General features: G+C 46.9%; 1 protein-coding gene across 2 annotated transcripts in view; it reads right to left on the minus strand.

The window, feature by feature from the left end:
• GNAS (GNAS complex locus) overlaps nt 1-13103 on the minus strand; it is a 162077-nt gene that overhangs the window by 101431 nt on the left and 47543 nt on the right. Inside the window, exon 1 of one of the 2 annotated variants that reach the window (XM_030007690.2) lies at nt 604-1654. The exons of the other annotated variant lie outside the window; for it this stretch is intronic. Coding sequence (XP_029863550.1) covers nt 604-742 — 139 coding nt within the window. The 5' untranslated portion in view covers nt 743-1654. Of the gene's footprint in view, nt 1-603; nt 1655-13103 lie in introns of those variants that run through there. 2 annotated transcript variants of the gene reach the window in all.

Raw genomic sequence — 13103 nt, forward strand, 5'->3', positions numbered from 1 at the left:
CCCCCTCGGGCCCGACGCTCCCGCGCCCCTCGCCGGCGGCCGGCCCGGCATCCCCGGCCACCTCCTCACGCTCGGCCCCGAGGCCCGCTCCCCGCCCCGGCCTGCCGCCCCGGCGGTGGGGCGCTGCCCCCCCTCCCGCACCCGCCCGCGGGCGGAGAGCGGCCCCCCAAGCCGCAGCTCCGTACCTGCGGGCCGGCCCTGCCCGCGGCGCCCCGGGTGGTGCCCGACACCTCCCCGCCGCCGCCAGGCCGAGGAGCCCGGCAGGCTCCTCCGGACCGCACCGCACCGCACCGCTCCCCTCAGCGCCCCCGGGCCCTAGCGGATCCCCGCGGCGCCGGCGGGAGCGGGCTCGCCGGCCGCCCCAACCGACACCCCCCCACACACACACACACCCCGACCGCCCCGGCCCCGCGGAACCGGTGGGCCCTGCGGCTCCGCTCCCCCCCCCCGGGCCCCACCTCTCCCTCGGGCCTCCCCGTGCCCGCGCAGGGGGCCGGTGCGCGGCCCCGCCGCCCTCCCCCCTGCCCTCCCCCCGGCGGGGAGGGGACGGCCGCCGGCCCCCGGCCCGCTGCCCCGGCGCCGCGCTGCCCGCGGCCCCCTTACCCAGCAGGAGGAGCCGGTGCGTGGCCCTATAGACCTGCTTGTCCTTCTGCAGCTGCTTCTCGATCTTCTTGTTGGCCTCCCGCTGCGCCTTCTCCTCGTTGCGCTGATCCTCCGTCTTGCTGTTCCCTAAACAGCCCATCTTGGGGAGGGGGAGGCAGGGGACGCGGGGCGAGGGGACGGGAGGCGGCCGGGGCTGCCGGGGGGAGGGAGGGAGGGAGGGAGGGAGGCACTCTCCCGGGCTCCCTTCTTCTTCTTCCTCCTCCTCCTCCTCCTCCTCCTCCTCCTCTCCTCCCCCCCTACTCGCTGCTGTGGCGGCCGCTGCCCAGAGCCAGAGACATGGAGAGAGCCGAGCCCGGAGCCAGCCAAGGGGGGGCCGATGGCGATGACTTTGCTGCTGCTCCGCCGGGCCTCCTCCCCGGCAGCTGCAGCTGCTTCTCCTCCCCCGCCCCCCCGCTCAGCCCCGCGCCGATCCCCTCAGCGCACCTTTCCCCGGGGGGGGGGGTGGCGGCAGGGCCCGATGCGGAGCGATCCGCGGGGATCTCCGCGCCCCCGGCCGGGCCGCCGGCTCCTCTAGAGGGAACAGAAATGCCCCCCCCCGCGCCGCACGCACAGGAACAAATCCAGCTTCAGTGCCACCCCCAAAAAAAAAAAAAAAAATTAAAAAAAAAATAATCCTCTTTAGATCCAAAGGCACGGGCTCCAGGCGCGGAAACCTCCCCAAATCCTCGGCGGGGAGGATCGGGAAACGTCTCTTCCTCGCCTCTCCCCCCGCGCCGACGGGCAGAAGCGCCGAGGGGGTCACGCCAGCCCCGGCTCTCGGCGGAGGTCGGGTCCCCTTCCCTCGCCGGGCGCCGCAGCTCCTCGCCCTCCGGCCGCCGCGGGTCCTTCCTCCCTCACCGGGGTGCGGGGGTCCAATCCAAGCCCCCCCCCCCGCTTATTTTTTCTTTTTTTTTTTTTTTCCCCCCTCTCTCTCCTTGCTGCTGCTTTTTCACATTAGGTTTCCAGGCGGCTGAATCCTCTCAGCTTCTCCAGCGGGGCGGGGAGCGGGGGGAGAAAAAAAAAAAAAAAAAAAAAAAAAAGGGCAAAAAAAAAAAAAAGCCCGTTTGGTCTCTCCCCCCCTAGCAAAAACCTGTCCCTCACGGGAGGATTTTTCCCCGTCTTATTTCCCCTGCTCTCTCCCGCATTTCTTTTTTTTTCTTTTTAAACCCCCCCCTTTTTTTTTTTTTTTTTTTTTTTTTTTTTTTTTTTTTTTTTTTTTCCTTCCCCCTATTGAGCTGCACCGAGGCGGCAGAGCGGCGGGGTGGGGCAAGCAGGCCCACACTGAACCCTGGGAGCGGGGCCGCTCACATGACAGCCCGCGTCAGCCCGCGCCGCCGCCGGCGCCCTCTTCGAACCGGCCCCGCCGCCGCTCTCGCCCCGCCGTGGCGCAGAGGGGCCCCGCGCCGCTCCGGCGGGTTCTGCCGCTCAGGGAGCCCCCTGCACGGTGTTGGAACTCAGCGGCCCTCCCCGCCATGCCGCCTTCTTTCCCGTCCGTTTCCCCCCCCCCCCCCCCAGGCCGCCATCCCCTCGGACGGTCGGCCGCCGGGGTACGGCAGTCGCTCTGATGGCGAGTGGTCTTTGGGAAGGGCTTTTGGGGATGAAAAGCAGCCGAGAAGAGATGCGCAGGAGCTGGGGGTTCGGTTAATAGGATTCTGAATAAATTTTAACGGAGTCGTGCCCCGGGGCACTTTATACTACACTTGAAAATAATCACCGCAGAAGTTATCCTACTCGGTACTTACGTATGTATGTATTTATACATTTTCTCAGTTGATGAACTCCGAATATCCGACTACCGACCTACAGGACGATCCTGCAGACGCTGATGTGCATGAATTAATTTTTACCAATGTGGGTATTTCTGGGCAAATGCATTTCCCCAGCGTTGGGCAGCTCCCTCACGCACAACGCAAACGACGGGGCGCTGGGTCCAGCCGAGCCCGTGGGGTGCCCTTTCAGGCGTGGGACAGAGGGCAACAACCTACCAAGTCACGCTGGGTGGACCGGCGGAGTACAACTTGATGCATGCAGTTGCTTCTACATATGGTTTTGCCAGCTACCTAGCTCCGTTCTCTAAAATATTTTTTGAAACCTCATTATATAGATGACACAGTGGTTTTCATGCGCAAGCTTATCAGCTACATCTGGAAAACAAAGATTGGCGCTTTGCTCTTTGTAAAACCTGGTTCCCTAAAATACACAGGTAGTTTTTCTCCCCCCCCCCCCCCTCCCGAGAGTAGTGAGACGTCCTTTACTATACCTAAATTACTTATCCTCACTTGCCAAATTCAACTATCTACAACGCTATTCCCATGAACACACCTTCTTACGCCATCCAGTTACTGTATTTAGAACCACCTGCAGTAAAAAAAATTATGTGAATAGAGCAAACAACTAAGAGGTCACAGTTAGTGTCATCAGATACATCTGTTTAGTTGCCCTTGGTGAAAGAGGGGTGGACCTCAGAAGAAACAGGGAACACCACCACCAAGTCTTGGTCTTTGAGGAGTTATTCGCACTTTTGGTCTATTTTTAAATGCCGCAACTTTGGGGTACACAGAGCCTAAGAGCTTTGGAGTCAGTGGAGAGGCTCTTATTGACTTCTCCAGGTGCTGGTTTAGGCCAAGGCAGTTTTAAAAGGTCTTAGAGAGACTTGGCTCAGCAATGCCCACATCCATCTGAAGCAAAGATTATAATTCCTTGGATCTTTTATAGGTCTTTTATTTATTTGTGTTGTTTCCACGTAATACACGTTATTCAAATACATTTTAACTGTGGTGTTTACCAGGTATAAAGGGCTCAATAAAGCAGAATTCAGACTGAAAATTATAAAACCTCATCGCCTTTTTATGGTCGCAGGTATGAAGAGAATGCAGAAATGCCAGTACCTGCCACCTCATGCAGCAGGGAAAATCTGCCCCAGCCTCCAGGCTCCAGGCTTTGCTTCCCTTCGGGTCCCAGCTGGGGGGGAAGGAAGCCTATCTCAGGCTCCAAACACAAAGTAATACACAAACAAGATAAAAATTATTGCTGGAGATACACAAAAGGCTAAAATCTTGGTGAACGGTGAGTGGCATTAGCGCAGGCAAAGCGGAGCGGTAAATATGCCAAAGCATCCACCAACAAGGGAGTCATTGCTGTGTAAATGCCGTTGTCCAGCAGCACCCACCCATCCCTCTCCCAAACGCAAACGGGGAACGGGCTCGGCGAGGTTAAACTCAAACTGCTGCCAGCCACCACGCTGGGGCACAGGACTTGCTGCCCTCCTGGTACGTATACCCTGTGCCTCTGTCTCTTCAGGCTGAACAAAGCATGAGGTAGTTGAAAAGGGAAAACACACTCAGCTAATTCACAAAACTCACAGTTACAACAGAATTAAGAATTAGCTTCTTGTACAAGTCTTATTAAAGTGTAAAAGCATGAAAAGCTACAGAAAACAAAAAGAAAACTCCCAAATTGTTAAACCCATCAGCAATTACAGCCTTTTTTTGTCTTTCTGAAATACGACAGGACACAAGACGTAGGGCACCAAGTGTACTTCACAAACCCACCGAATTGCCATGATTTTTTTCTAGTCCTGCCCTGATTAGGAGAGCACCATTTGAAGAGCAAGCATACCAACACATCAGCTGTTCTCACTCTTTTTTATTTATTTAAATAACATAATGCTGCTGACATGTCTTTAGAGTAAATTGTGTTTCTTATTGGAACTAGTTGCACTAGCTTCCATCTTGTAAAAATCCATGGACTTCAGTTTCACGAGACTCCTGACATCAGAAGGGTAAGTACAGGCAAAATCTGACCCTTAACCCACTGTCAAATTAAAGCTCACTTCTGAAGAAGTGCAGTCTTAAGAATAAATGCAAAGATGAAACAGCTACATGTATGGGCATAGTGCCTCTGTGATAAAAGTCTAATTATTTGAGACCTGAAAATACTCAAAAGAGGGTGTTAAAGGACACTGCTGCATGTTAAGCAGAAATATTTTCCAAAAATGCAAGGTAACCTGAACGTGGAAGTGGCTGCAAGACACATGAGAAGACTTATGTCTATTGACTCAATCCTGCACTATTTAAATTAATGGGAGATAAGAGTTTACACGCAGAAGACTGTGAACATTGCACTTAGAGATGAAATTCAAATTCATTGATACTCCTTCTGTGTCTGAATGTAACAGCCAACAGCCTCAGTTTCTGCTGCATTTTTTTTCGGTCTAAAGTAAATGCAAAGACTCTGAGACACCAACATGCATCTTAGCTTAAGGATTTCACAAAAAGAACAGGGGGTTTGGCAGTGTGAAACGATATTCTGCTGTTTCACTTCTCAAACCAGAAAAGATCTCACAGGGAGAGGCAGCAGGATAATTCAAAGTGAATAATATTCCAGTGGAATATTTGTGGGGGACGTGTATAGGAAAGTTTCACATATCTATAATCCATTTCAGTCCACTTGATAACTTTAGTTAATATTTTTTTAGTCCCATTGGCCTAACTTCTATTACATTCTAATGAAAATTATCAGATCTCTTAATTTTCTTAATTTTTTTGGAAGGAGGAATCTCATTACAGTTCTTTTCTCCATTCTCCCTCCACAGCTTTTGCCCCCAAAACTACTGCTTGGTGTTTGAGACTGAGGGAAGATTTGTAACAATAGCCCAGTCCTGTAAATAAACATGTACTCTACTCAGTTGAGCAGTCCTATTGAAGTGCATAATTTATGTGGACTTTACTCTTCCCAGCTAGGGCAACTATACTAGCTTGATTTACAAATGGTTAAAAAGATTAATGTAGAAGTAGACCATCCATAACAGTACGTGTGAGAGAGAACTTGTTGAAAAGTACATGTCCCTTAAGCTCCTCCCACCCTATACACATAAACTTCTGTCCTTTTAAGATTTACATATAATACCTATTGGTACAATCACTCAAAAGGACCTCAAGAAAAATACTATATTTTTCCTGTTCTAATATATTTATGTTATATTTGACAGACCATTGCATATGTTTTAATGCATTTTCCTTGTGGTAGTCTCCCTTATCGTGCATGAGGATATTCACACCTGTATAGGTAAAAGATAAGGAAATACTGTTGTAAAATTCACAAACATTGGCTGGACAAGATGCAAGAGCTGGTTTTGGAGTTACTATTTTCTTAACAGAGTAGGTTTTGAGCCTGTAGAAAAAATGCTTCTGAGACACATACTTCATGTTGTTCCATTCTTTTCTCTTTCTAACTGAATGGATAGAACTTTCTGCTTTCAAGTCTGATGTTGCATCAGTTTTACTCTCAATCAATCAGAGTTAGGCTCTGAATTCACTCGAGTTACTCTTTGTTTTTACAGGTGATGATGAGACCCAGACCAAGACGTCCATCTTACACCACAGATGCCTTCCAAACCCTCCCGGTGACAAACACCCTTATTTCCTATTGCAGACTATTCACATTTGTTAGTAAGTTGAAGGTACTGAGCATTTTGGATGCCCCAGCTTCCAGAAAAAAAGAAACGGTCAATTAGTTTTCAGATGGGACAGTTGTACAGTTCCTTACGGGCTCAGGCTGTCCACAGTGAACATGACCTCGTAAGCTTTTGGCTGTGAACTGTGGGGGTGGAGTTGTGACCAAACTAATGTGCTCATTTGGAAGTGAAGATACAGACGACATCACGCTTGAGCATCCCTTAGCAACCGGATTGAAATGGCACTGCAGCTTTTGAGGAGGTTGTCAGCCTTCCTTGCCACTGGAATAGCCTGTATTTCAGTTCCTGCCACAGCTGAGGAGACACAGCAGAGAAGACAAAATCTGTAGTTTAAAAAGTAAAAGCGATAGTGGTGATCTAACTGTACAATTTCCTTTGTTTCTGTTTATAGGAAATAGCCTATTTTCAGCAAGTCTTTTTCATGCAAGGATACAGAGCTCAATCTGGGGAACACATGAAACAAATGGTTCTTACAGCAACACCTTTATCTCTGATTTACTTTAGACTCTTTCCACTTGAAAACCTAGACTGTAAACTTTGTAACATTCCTCTCTATGATATCAGGATGAACCAAAAGAGAGTTAGGCTTGTGTGTGTGGAAAAAAAAAAACAAAACAACAAAAAAAACCCACTAGAAAAATACTCTCTGATTTAAAGCTGTCAAGGAGCAACAAACAAACAAACTATGGGTCATTTCACTACAAACCTGAAAATGCAGTTACAAGCACGCATCTCAGTTATCTCCTCTCCCTAGTCCTCACACCTGTGAGACTGTTCCAATCCTAAGAGTTTGGGTCAGAGCTGCTAATCATGTCAAGGTGAACTTTCAAGGGGAAGATAGTTTAATCTTTTTTCACTGAGAATCTGCAACCCTGTAATTGCCCCACAGCTGAATATATGCTATTGTAGGATAATCTCTATACCCTGCTTTCTTTAAAAAAAAAAAAAACAAAAACCAAAAAACCCTATGCATTCTTCTCCACTCTGTGATTCACTTGAAATTTATTATCTTTGTATATCTTTGTAAGAAATGAAGATTTTAGAGGTGCTTTTTTTTTCCTGCTAAGGTTTTCAAGGGATTTAAAGTACTGGAAAAAAACAAACAGTGAGTGAATTTATATTAGAAAGGTGCAGAAGAAGATCCCCCTGTGCATAGCACCTTTGAGGATTAAAATCTTATGCAGAAGTAAGATGTAGCTGTGAATTTTTGTCAAGGAGCCTACATTACCCAATGCTTTGTTTTGCTGTCTTACAAATTCACAGTGCCTTGGCTGAGTAGTTTGAACAGACTTCCCTCTTTCAAAAGCAGGGATTACCTCTGGGACAGATTGACTCTTTCAGTTAAAGGACATTTTTTAATAGCACACACTGTATATTTTTGTGTATTGATACCTCTCTGGTTTGAAGTCTGTTAAAATTTTTAGCTTTAGAAATACAGAACTGTGGGCCTTCATCCTGGGCCACAGAAGTGACTGGTAGTCGAGTATCAAACCTATCAATCTCAATGTATTTAATCCTCAGTAAACTCAGTCTTTTAGTTAGTTATATACAAGGATTAGGTAACGTTCTGATTTAGACTTAGATCAGTGTCTTCTTCATCTGCTTTGAACACTAAAAAGGCTCCCGTGGCCTCTTGCAATGACTCAGGTCTGCTGCTCACGCTTTCCTTAGATGGAGGCATCCTCCACGAGCTATCGTCCTGCAAAATCCTTTGGACTCTTGGAAGAACGAAACTTGGTGATAAAAAGGGAGACGGTTTCAAAGTCTCCAAGTTACCCTTTGACCTGCTGAACAAGGAACCCTTGAGTAATCTCAAGCCCATTTAAAGGAGAAACAAACAAATTAAAGCCAAACAATAATCTAAAAAGGAAAAACAAAGCAAACAGATTGGAATTGGAGCAAGAATCCAATGTGGGTTTTTTTTTCAGCTGTTTCCTTTGTGGCAGCCAGAACAAAAGTCACTTCAAAAAGCATTAAAAGGTAAACAAGGTAGGAAATTAAGCCATTATCAATCAAACCCAGGGAGGGCAAAGCAGGGTCATCAAGTAAAACGACAAGTTTGTCTGTCATATGAGAAAGAGTGAGCCTATCTGAACGCAATGAAACCAGCATTGTCAGGAAGAAATTAACGCACCACTAATGTATTCAATCAAGAAGAAACACAAAACACTTAAGTACAGATACTCCAAAACAAACAGAATGAAAAGGAGATACTTCCCTCTCTGGCAAAGAAGAATTTTTCCATACAGAGATTCTAAACTTGAGAAGGATTTTTGTTTTGTTTTTAAATAAAAACAAGCTCAAAGTCTACTAATAGAATTAACCGAGACCTTCCTTTAAACCAAAGGGAAAAAAAAAAAAAATCCTTGCCTCCCTCCTTTCACTTCGAGGCTTTTCCTCAGAAATATTAAAAGAGACTTTAAGGAACTCATGGAATTATGGAAATAACAGCCTCAGTGAGAGCTTTTCACCTAGTAGCTTTTCTTATTTTCTTGCAGGGTTTGTTTTTTTTTCTGATATGCCTTCTCACTACTCATGCATTCTGCACTGCATTTTATTTAAAAAAAAAACAAACCCTCTTATGTAACAGAAGTAGCAGCACATCCTAGCTCTCCACATAACACATATGGAATGCCGATTACAAAAAAAATTGGAACAAGTCTTTTCTCAGATTTAGTTTCAATATTTGTCAACATTCACTGCAGACCTACCCCCGACTGCAAACTTTTTTATAAAGAATTATTCTGCTTTAATCCTCGTTACGTTTGGGTCACAAAACCCACGGAGGCAGTAGTAGTAGAGGCTGTGTTTTCTAAATACCAGGTTATAGTTAGCTCTTGCAAAGCAGCACAAAAACTCCCAAGCCTTTCTCCTGCCGAGGGGGTCAGCAGAGGAGGAGAAGCTGCTGGCTTCACCTCCCCAGCACACAAGGCAGCCGAGCAGCCCGGCACCAGCCGCGGTTCCTACCGGAGCAGGATGGGACCTAGGGCTGAGCGTAAGCTTAGGCTCAGCCTGACCCAGCCTGCTCTCCAGCAGGACAGTGAGCCATCCCTCCGCGCGAATTATTATTTATTACTGACACTGCATTCTCATTTTATGGCACATAACAGGAAGGGGAATAAGAGGATTGTTAAAATAGTTCTTGCTAAGTTGTCACACAGGTTTTAATGTGCTGTAAACATTCCTCTCCTTCTTTTACATTTTTTTAAATAGAATGACGTTCGGGCTTTCACGCTCAAAATAACTTTACATTTTAGTGCTGGAAAACCACAATACTCTCAATACCAGGAGCCATTATTAGAGACGATCTGCAAGGAAAACAGAACTGTGATTTTGCTCCTCTGTCTCTGCACTGCTAAAGGACTGAAAATGTTCCCTTTCAGAAAGGGTGCTTTCTCCCATCTTTTTCTTTAGATGGAGAAACGTTAAGCTTAGATCCTAAAATTACATACAGACACAATTATAGAATAGGGGTCTTTTGTACCCTATTTTTCCTGGAAGAATCCGGCTGTCTGGCAAACGAACAGCATCATTACTTCTTAAGTGCCTTGATGTTAAATTAGAGTGCCCCACACACCCTAGGGCAGTTGCAGAATTTAGACCCTTTCCCAGCGTTCCAAATAAGTCTTTCTGGTGGGTTGGGTTTTTTTTTTTTTTTGTCTCTTAGATTTTAGAAATGTATATAAAACAATCGATTATCTCCAAGTCTTTAGGTGTGCAATGAAAGGTTTCCCTTATCGCTCTATCTCAGACAAAGCCAGGAACGACATCCATTGCCAGGGCTGTGGGAACCAGGCAGCAGTCGGGGACTGGACCTGGGGTCCAACACTGGGATTTTGCCTCTGCCACATTAAAACCAACAGAGGTGAAGGATTATCGCCTCCTATGGACCCAGCCCAGGGGGACGCTCGGGCCTGTCTGAACGCTCCCAAAATGTCAATGGAGAAGAAATGATTGTGGTGATCAAACAGGGGAACAGCATGCAGGAGACCTGATCTACCGCAGATGGTTCGATCCAGCACAGCCAGCAATCCATGCGTGACCTTGGACGAGCCACTTCCCCTTTCTGTGCCTCTTTTTCCAATTATCTTTTATCTGCCTCTCTCATATAGGTTGTAAGCTGTTTACTTCCGACATGTCTGCACAGTATCGGGAACCAAGGGGCCCTGATCTCACTGGTGACCTTTAAGCCCTGCTGCTACACGTTTCATCATAAAATAATTATTCAAAAAGGAAGCGATTTTTTTTAATAGTCTGTCTTCCTTTTCTTAACACCTCTTTAACTCAGACATTCTCAGCAACATTAGATGAGAAAATAGGCTTTGTTCAAAATCTAAACACTGTTTTTCTTAAATGAAAACGCTGAGAAAACAGCTAGTATTCTGTGGAGTCCTTCTCCCACAGGCCCTCCAGCAAAACCAGGGAAAGCTAGAATCAGCGTGATTGCTACATTCAAAGTACCAGACAAAGATACTTTTTATTTTGAAAATAGGAAAAAAAAAAAATGCCTGCACACTTCTCAGTCTTTCTTTGTAGACCATAAAGCACCGAGCAGGGCAGAAACCCGGTGCTGTGTTCTTTTGCAGGTCACCTCCAGGTTTGCTTTATGCTCTCTGGTGTTACAATAACGAATTTGTTTTTCCATTGCTCTGTGCGCGCTCTCTTGCGAGTGACCTATTCGCTTCTGAAGCAATCGGCTTTTTACAGCTCAGTCTACACTATGTAAACAGAAAGCAAGCGGCGCGGCTGAGCCCCCGGTCCTCAGCGGCGAGAAGCACGCTCCAACCCCTGGGACCCGAACCAGCCTTGGAGGCCGTTGTCCGCTCTCCGGGTGTCAGCCCGGAGCGACTGAGCTCCCTGCAAGCCCGGTGTGAACGAAGACTGCGACACTGCACGTGGAGAGACCCCCTCCCCTTTACTCAGTGGGATCGTAGCTGTGTCAGCGGAAGGGCTTTCTTTGGTGGAAAACCACCTCGCCCTCAGAACGGCCGAGGATCCGGGGATGCCGCGACGGGCAGGGGATCCAACAGCTTTTACCCCACTGCCTCCTTCAAGCTGCAGCTCCTCTGCCAGCCCATAAACACAAAGAGTGACCGGTAACCCGCCCTGCCCTCAGCCAGCACCCCTGGGTGACGGCACGGGGACATCTATCCCCCCCCCCCCGACACACACACACCCCTACCCTGTGCTGTGGGGCATTTGGAAGACGCGGAGTCCCTCCTGGCACCGGCAATCGCAGGCTGAAGGCAGGGCCCTCCTGCATGGCTGCATTTCACACCCTATATATAAAATACACAGCTGTACATTTATTCTGAAAAATTCCTTCTATGAATTGGTGTTACTGAGGGATATATATACTAACTCCATACATGTGAGAGTTAAGGAAGATTTGTCCAAGGAACTACTTCCAGAGGAAGTGCTGGGCAGCCACATTATTTGTGTTGTTTGAAATGATTTCAGGCTTGATAATGTCTCTTTATCAAAACTACACATGTGCTGAGCATGCACAGTGCTGTGTGTTGTGAGGCATACAGGAAGGGGTGGATTTAATTTATTTCTTTATTATGAATATCGTGGTGCTGTAAGGAGAATCCTGGCCGACAGCATGAAATAAAGCCAAACTTTCAGAGGATATTTTGGGGCGTGAAGTTCCTGTGCTGCCTTTTCGAATTCAGTCTTAAGTTCTACATTCCTAATCCTCTGTTCTGTCTGGACCATCTCATCAATGGACATGTGTACTATTACAGAGCTGAGCGAGTAACTCATAACGTTTGCCATTAATATTCCTTTGAAAGAAAAATGGAGTTTAAGCTTCCTGGGTTTGCTTCCCTTGAGTGAGGAAACTAGTGAGGGAGTTTATAAATTCACAGTTCTGGCAGGCAAAAGGGACCAAGGCAACTGTGACACACCAAAAATAGTTCTCCATCAAAATGATAACCCCGTTTTATTTTGTGAACATCACCTTGGCTATAAGGTTTGTTTACATTTATTCAGTATCATACCCTCCGTGGTAGATAAAAGCATTCCTGCTGCTGGAGAGACTCTGTACCCAGCTGAACGACGATGGCCGCAAAGCAGAAAAAGAGCCATCGTAATCTACCAGCACAGTCCGTCTCCCAACTTTCAGCCTAGAAATAAGAAGAATTAATTCTTCACCCTAAAAGCTGGCTTGAAGGGAAGAAAGAGGGCTAGAAAGAATGGACTTCAGACTCTATGAAAGGGACTGCATCAGCCCACACTGGCCAAGCTAATCAGAGGGACGGCATGAAAAGCCAATGGGCACAGGGATAGTGACCCAATCTAAGACACACGAGCTACAAGATTGAACTGTGCAGTAAAGACTTGCAAGAATGCTATTTTTCAGTGATCTGTATATGCTTAGTACTGTTTAAGCGTAAAGTTAAAAAGGCTAAGAAATTCCTCACCTAAGGATGAATAAAGGAATTCCCATTACCAGAGAGCTGAAGCTGAGATTATATTATGAAATTAAGAATGTGAAGCACCGAAGCAGTGCTTTCACTGCCTAAGAAAATGGACTGCAGGATCTCACTGCCGCAGAAAGGTCCTACAGGAGGTCTCTTGATAAAAGCATCAATGTGAAAGCTGTAAGCAGGAGCAAACGACTCAGGTAGGTAGAAGCACATAGATTCACTGGCTGGATCCAAACATTCCAAACTGGTCTGCATGCAGAGAAGAAGATGGGGCAAGACATGACAGTAATAATCTACCATGACTTGAGACCTCCTGCCCTAGTAACAATTATGTAATTGTTACAGTCTCTTAATACCTGAGTAAGAAACTTTTTTATTGCATCAAGTTCTCATGTCTAGACAGATATACATCGTGAATGAATCACCACTGACTAGCTTTGAAGACCCGAGCTGAAGAGCACTCCATGGTGTAAGCCACTATCTGGACACATCAACACTTATGGAACAATTTTCTGGAGACAGTTCTTTTGGTACATTACCCTAGGGTATATTGG

This window comes from Aquila chrysaetos, chromosome 3, assembly GCF_900496995.4.
Source record: "Aquila chrysaetos chrysaetos chromosome 3, bAquChr1.4, whole genome shotgun sequence".
Lineage (NCBI taxonomy): Eukaryota > Metazoa > Chordata > Aves > Accipitriformes > Accipitridae > Aquila > Aquila chrysaetos.